Below are 5,962 nucleotides of genomic sequence, written 5' to 3'. Positions count from 1 at the left end.
GTTTCATCTATGATTCCTCATAGATGACCGATCAGGGACATTTAGAATAATCACTATAATTTGTCCAAGGATACAGTTATCATAATGAATATGCAATTGATATGATAATAAAAGAGAAATTCATTAAATAACAATGTGCATAATACAATGATGGACTCTAGGGTGCAATTTTCAACAGTGCTTTCTCCACTAATCCAAACACTACTAAATGTGGCAGACTGAATAGTGACTCTAAGGAGCATTTAGAGAATGGTTTATGTCATCATGTACAAGATGATTGATGGTGATCCACTTTATGCTGAATTTTAGGCTTATATGTAGGGCCTCAAATTGGCTTGAGACCTTGGATATAGGAAGATCATCTTGAAATTTGACTTATAGGAAGCCATTGATATGATCCATATTGATATACCCCTCGCTTACCCTTATGTTGGAATCACTATTGAAATTCAAGCTCTTTCAACTCGAGAGTGGGAAATGCATAGTCAATGAATTTTGAAAAATGCCAATGAAATTACTGATACATTTGCCAAGATGGTGCTATCTTGTGTTATTGAATTTTATCCTTTATTCTCCCCTTTCCCTAGTTTAAATGAAATTCTGTACAAGACATTAGTATCATTGTTTAGTTTTTGTTTTCCATTTTATATTTAAAAAAATATTGGTTGGATATTAAAAAATGAATAACATTTCAAAGCACGGTGAGTTAAATTGTATCGAAAGATAATATATATACAACTTTTTGGCCAACAAAAGATAATTTATATACAACTACTCTTTGAAAAAAGCTTTTGGTAAATTATGAATTAATATTGCACTGAAAATATTGTTTAGATACAATTACTCCTTAAATTAATATAAATTTTAATTTTTTCCCCACATGTACGGTTTTTTGGGCCAGATTTCCATATATGTATGTGTGTTTAAAGACAGGAAAAACTGATTTATTTATATTTTCATACATTATGATAATGATTAGAGGCAGTAAGTTTTAAAATTACATTTAGCGTACTAAAAAAATTTAAATAGGATCCTCATATAAATTTTATTTGGATGCAAGACCTCAGCATGGGGAAGAATCCTGCTGGCCCCAAAATAAAGCATGGGAAAGGGACAAGAATTAATGAAATGAATTAATAATTAATATTAATAAATTAATGAAATGATTAATAAAACTGATCATAACTCATAACCCTCCTCGGTCGAAAAAAAAAAAAACCAAGAAAAACAAAACAAAAAGAACGAAACGCTGTCTCAAGACTAAAGAAAGAGAAAAGTAGAGCCCTTTTCTTCTTCGACTAACATTCCGCAGGTCGAGCTCGCCGTCGGGCGCCGTCGGCTGTTGTCAACGCTGAGTGGTTATTTTCCGGCAAGTATTGAAAAAGGTTCGAACCCTAGGGCTTGATTTGAGTTTGTTCCCCGCGTTATCTGTTCCTTGCGTGGTTTTCAACCGACACGGACGCCATCGCACCGTATCTTGCTTTGCTTTAATTATTTTTAACTTTGTTTACTATTGTTTTTTTGCTTGAATGTTATGTAATTGGCTTTACTAGCTATGCTTTGGATTTTGTTGTTGTGCGGTGGTGGATTTGTTGTATATTGGCATTCTGTTTATTGATCTCTTTACATTATCATCATCATCAGCAATTTAGAAAATTCTCAAGGTATTTGTGATGCATGATCTGGTAAATGACGTGGCTCGATTTCTGTCTGGCAATTAAGGAGCTTCAGTTTAAATCATCTCCTTGTGGTTATTGGTCTGTGAATTTAGAAGCTATTGACAGAAACAGCCAATTGCGCACCTTGCTCACTCTAGGCAACACTCTTCATGATCATAATTGCAAGATGAAATTGGAAGATCATTATTGCTTTGAATATGTAATAATCCTAAATTTTCTTATTTATTTCTTAGGGGATCATCCGAGAATGGCTCAATTAATCCGTGAGTGGGCTGGAATCAATACATTTGCACCTGCAACCCAGACAAAACTGCTTGAACTTCTGGGAAAACTTAAACATGAGGTTCTCGTTTTTCCTTCAAATTCATGCATTTATAGAGAAAATTTTCTACTCCTATTAATTTAATAATTTAGAATTTTCTGCAGTTTGATTACTTATGGTTTCGAAGAAAATCTGTTTAAAAGAACTTTCTCTGTGTTCTTTTAATTTCTTATTTACGGTGCTGTAGAATGTGAACACTTTGACAATACTTGTGATGGGAAAAGGGGGTGTTGGAAAATCTTCTACTGTTAACTCCATCGTTGGAGAGAGAGTGGTCACCATCAGTCCATTTCAGGTATATGTTTCTCTCTCTTGATGGTTTAATAAGTTGTTTTGGCTGCTTGTTATATTTAGATGTCACTAAACTTTTAATTCTCGGAAAGTCGGAAGGACCAAGACCTGTGATGGTATCACGATCAAGGGCTGGATTTACATTGAATATTATCGATACTCCTGGTCTTATAGAAGGTGGATACATAAACGACATGGCACTTGATATAATAAAACGGTATGTTTCACTTTAGTACATCTCTCAACGCTTAACTCCACATGTTGTATTGCTGGTCTTAAGTTGAATGCTTACGGTTCTTTCCCCTTATCCTTTCCTTTTCTTTGGGTGGGATGTGCGGATTTTTGAGCAGTTTCCTTTTGAACAAGACCATAGATGTGCTTCTTTATGTGGACCGTTTGGATGCATATAGAGTGGACAACTTGGATAAGTTGGTTGCCAAAGCTATAACTGATACTTTTGGTAAAGGAATATGGAACAAGGCTCTTATAGCACTCACACATGCTCAGTTCTCACCTCCAGATGGGTTACCTTATGATGAATTCTTCTCAAAAAGATCAGAAGCACTCCTGAAAGTTGTTAGATCAGGTGCTCGGATAAAGAAAGATGCCTCTCAGGTACAAATATGCATTTTTAGTAATTGTTGTAAAAGCTGAATATCATCGCTCAAATGCATTTCTATTTGCAATGGTGATAAAATTATACATGGGAGAGACAAATTGATCATTTGAATGGAACAACCCGCATGCCCCTCCCCCCCCCCCCCCCAAAAAAAAAAAAAAGGCATTTCTCATCTAGGAATATGCTTGGTCAGAGCACGTGAGGAAAGTAGCTGGTTGTTTTTATGACATTTGGTCTCACATGTAGGAATCAATTTACTCTGGTCCATGTTGAATTGATGATCAATATGGTTTTTTCATTTTAAGGCATGTTACCCATTTACAATGGCCATGGGATACATGGTGTGATCCTGATTCCTCCTCTTGAGTTTTAGGGGGTGTTTGGTTTGAGGGATTAGGGAAGGGGATGTCCTCCCCTGATTTGGTTGAGATATTTTGGAGGGAGGGGCTCCCCTCCTTTAGCTCCTCTCCAATTTGGGGTTTTGTTTGGAGGGGAGCAAAATTTTTTGCCTACTGTGCCCTCAATTTTCAATTGATATTCCATAAATGCTCAGACAATAGACCACGTTTATGAGTGACCTTACCTTCATTGGAAATGTCCCTGGTGGCAAGAGCTCCTGAGTCTTCAACGGAAACTGATCTGTTAACCACGTTTCACATGCTCCTTTTCCTCACATACTTCACTGGAAATATTAATAGCGTGTGGTGTTGCCACTGTAACGTTTGTGGCAGGCCTCCACAGCAGTGGGGCAGCCATAGATTGTAGGTCCAAACTTTTCCTCCCCATGGTGACCTGCTCCCTCTCTTTTCAAGCAAAGCTGCTGTGTCTTCTCCTATCAGGCATTGGGAAACCAAAACTCGGATTCTCCACCACGAGAAAGCCATCCTCATCTTCATCAAGCTCTAATGGAAGAACTTGCTGAGCTGGAACGAACCATCAAAGCTACATTCCCAGTGGCTTTTGATTTCAATGTTTTATTACATATTAAGGGAGTTAATTTATTTTTTATAAAAAATTATTATTATAATTGGTTTTATATATATATATATATATATAATGTTGACATTATGATGAGAGTGAAATTTCATAAATCGTGCAATTTTATACAAGGAACAATTAAAAAATTTAAACTAATGTATAACAATGTAACGATAAATTAGTTACCTAAACCAAATAAAGATTCATTGAAAAGCCCTCCCCTCCTCTCCCTTCCATCCCCTTCCCTCCCCTGAACCAAACACAGCCTAGTTCAGAGTAGTATCAGTAACTGCCAGTAATTAAATTGCCCTACCTTTTCAGATTCCTGATAGAGTCTTCCTATATGATTTAGACTCTTTGGGTGCTTCAATGAATGCTGGGTTTTTCCTCAGAGTTTGGAGTAGTTTACATTAATCAAGTGTAAGGGTACGAAGTACCAGTGAACAGGTCAAGGTTTGAAGTGTGCTGTTTATGTTTTCTTTTTTTTTTTTCAAATGTATTTGGTAAGAACTAAATTTTGAGGTCCCCAAGGGGAAGTCTCATTTGGGATAATATTGTATTGCTGAGATTACTTGCGTCAATTTTTTTGGTGGGTTCCATTTGGAAGTAACCCTCTGTTCAAGTAATGCTGCTTGTGTTCCTGAAATTCTTTCCTTTGATGACTTATGTTGTAACGTGCTAGGCATGCATGGTTGAGAACAGTTATATATAGCAGCAGCAGCAAAAACTAGCCTTATCTCATTAAATGAAATTAGTTACATAAATTACACGATGCCATTGTGTTATAAACAATTAAATCATTGAATAAATTGTTAACGAATAGATCTCTTTCAATAACTTCATTGAGTGGAGAACAGTAATTCATACACTTTAAATTTTTGTTTTGCCTTTTTGTCTCCCAGGCTTCTACTATCCCTGTTGTTTTGGTTGAGAACAGTGGAAGATGCAATAAGAACGAAAATGATGAAAAGGTTAGATATTTGCCTGACGGTATTTCTTTGTATTCTCTTTAGTTAGATATTGAGCAAAGGTTTGCTTCTGAGTGACAGGTTCTTCCAGATGGTGCTGCTTGGATTCCTAAGTTAGTCCAAACTATCACAGAAGTCACATTGAACGGCAGTGAATCTATTCATGTGGATCAGAAGTTGATTGAAGGGCCTAATCCAAATCAGACAGGGAAATTATGGATTCCTCTTATTTTGGCACTCCAAGTAAGTATCTGAATCGAGTCTTGTTTCTTTTTATATCATACATTGACAAAGAAAGTAATTTTTCTCAATTTTATCTGCCTGTCAACAGTATTTCTTTGTCATTAAACCAATACGAGGATTTATCAAGAAGGATATTGCAACTGAGAGCAGGCCATCATGGGAGACGCATGAGAGCGAGACAAATTTTTCCGGGAGAGATATCTTTTAGCTTCGCACCTTTTTACTCAATTTTAATCATGTTTAGGTTCTACCATTAACGTGATTACACATCTAGTGGTTGTCCATCTTTTTCTGTAGTCAGTTTGGTGGGTTTCAAGAGAAATTGCTAATGCTAGTAGTTATGCGGCATGGGCTTTTTATTCATAATTTTGAGGTGACATCATCTTGCGTTGTGGAGAAAATAATCTCTTTTAAATAAGTATTGGATCTTGTAGGGTATGCTTGAATTGAATGGAGGATATTCATAGGGAAGGAAAAGGGAAAAGAAATGAATTTCCATTGAAGCCTTTTCTTTGTTTGGGAGTTATTAAATGAAGGGGATAGTGAAGGATTTTCTGATAACTTTCCGAAATCCCTTGCATGTTCTTCAAGTCTACCTGTATGAATGATTTTGAAAGAGAGTATTCCTGAACTATGAAAAAGAAAACAATTATTTCAGCCATCTCTTGCCTTCCAAGCTTTGTTCCTTTCCCTTTCTTCACTCTGAACTTCTATACTAGGAACTTTATGATTTTTTTTTTCCCTTCTCTAGCAGTAGAACCTGTTAACCCCAAGCATCTCGGAAAACTATTGCATCCTTATGTTGAGGGCTTGAAGCAATGTAACACATTCCTCGGATCTCCCGTTTTGGAAGGCAAGCATA

The 5,962-nt window shown here is 36.3% G+C and overlaps 1 protein-coding gene across 1 annotated transcript; it reads left to right on the top strand.

Annotated features, from left to right (window-relative positions):
- Nucleotides 1-1,225: 1,225 nt before the first annotated feature.
- LOC129300457 (translocase of chloroplast 34-like) lies at nt 1,226-5,606 on the top strand. Its single transcript, XM_054939035.1, has 8 exons — nt 1,226-1,385; nt 1,913-2,022; nt 2,189-2,296; nt 2,385-2,509; nt 2,643-2,907; nt 4,792-4,860; nt 4,939-5,100; nt 5,189-5,606. The coding sequence occupies exons 2-8, from the start codon at nt 1,927-1,929 to the stop codon at nt 5,306-5,308; spliced, it is 945 nt and encodes a 314-aa protein (XP_054795010.1). The 5' UTR covers nt 1,226-1,385; nt 1,913-1,926; the 3' UTR covers nt 5,309-5,606.
- Nucleotides 5,607-5,962: the final 356 nt, after the last annotated feature.

Source organism: Prosopis cineraria, unplaced genomic scaffold (genome assembly GCF_029017545.1).
Source record: "Prosopis cineraria cultivar Desert tree isolate PC_DT_omini unplaced genomic scaffold, ASM2901754v1 PC2, whole genome shotgun sequence".
Taxonomy (NCBI): Eukaryota; Viridiplantae; Streptophyta; class Magnoliopsida; order Fabales; family Fabaceae; genus Prosopis; species Prosopis cineraria.
Note: the sequence above shows the minus strand (reverse complement) of the source record. Positions and strands in the feature narration are given on the sequence as shown.

Bases quoted from the DNA above. Each gene is read 5' to 3' on its own strand.
- LOC129300457 (XM_054939035.1), top strand. From the start codon at position 1,927: ATGGCTCAATTAATCCGTGAGTGGGCTGGAATCAATACATTTGCACCT. The intron at 2,297-2,384 runs GTATATGTTTCT...ATTCTCGGAAAG, and splicing joins TCACCATCAGTCCATTTCAG to TCGGAAGGACCAAGACCTGT. The intron at 5,101-5,188 runs GTAAGTATCTGA...GCCTGTCAACAG, and splicing joins CTCTTATTTTGGCACTCCAA to TATTTCTTTGTCATTAAACC.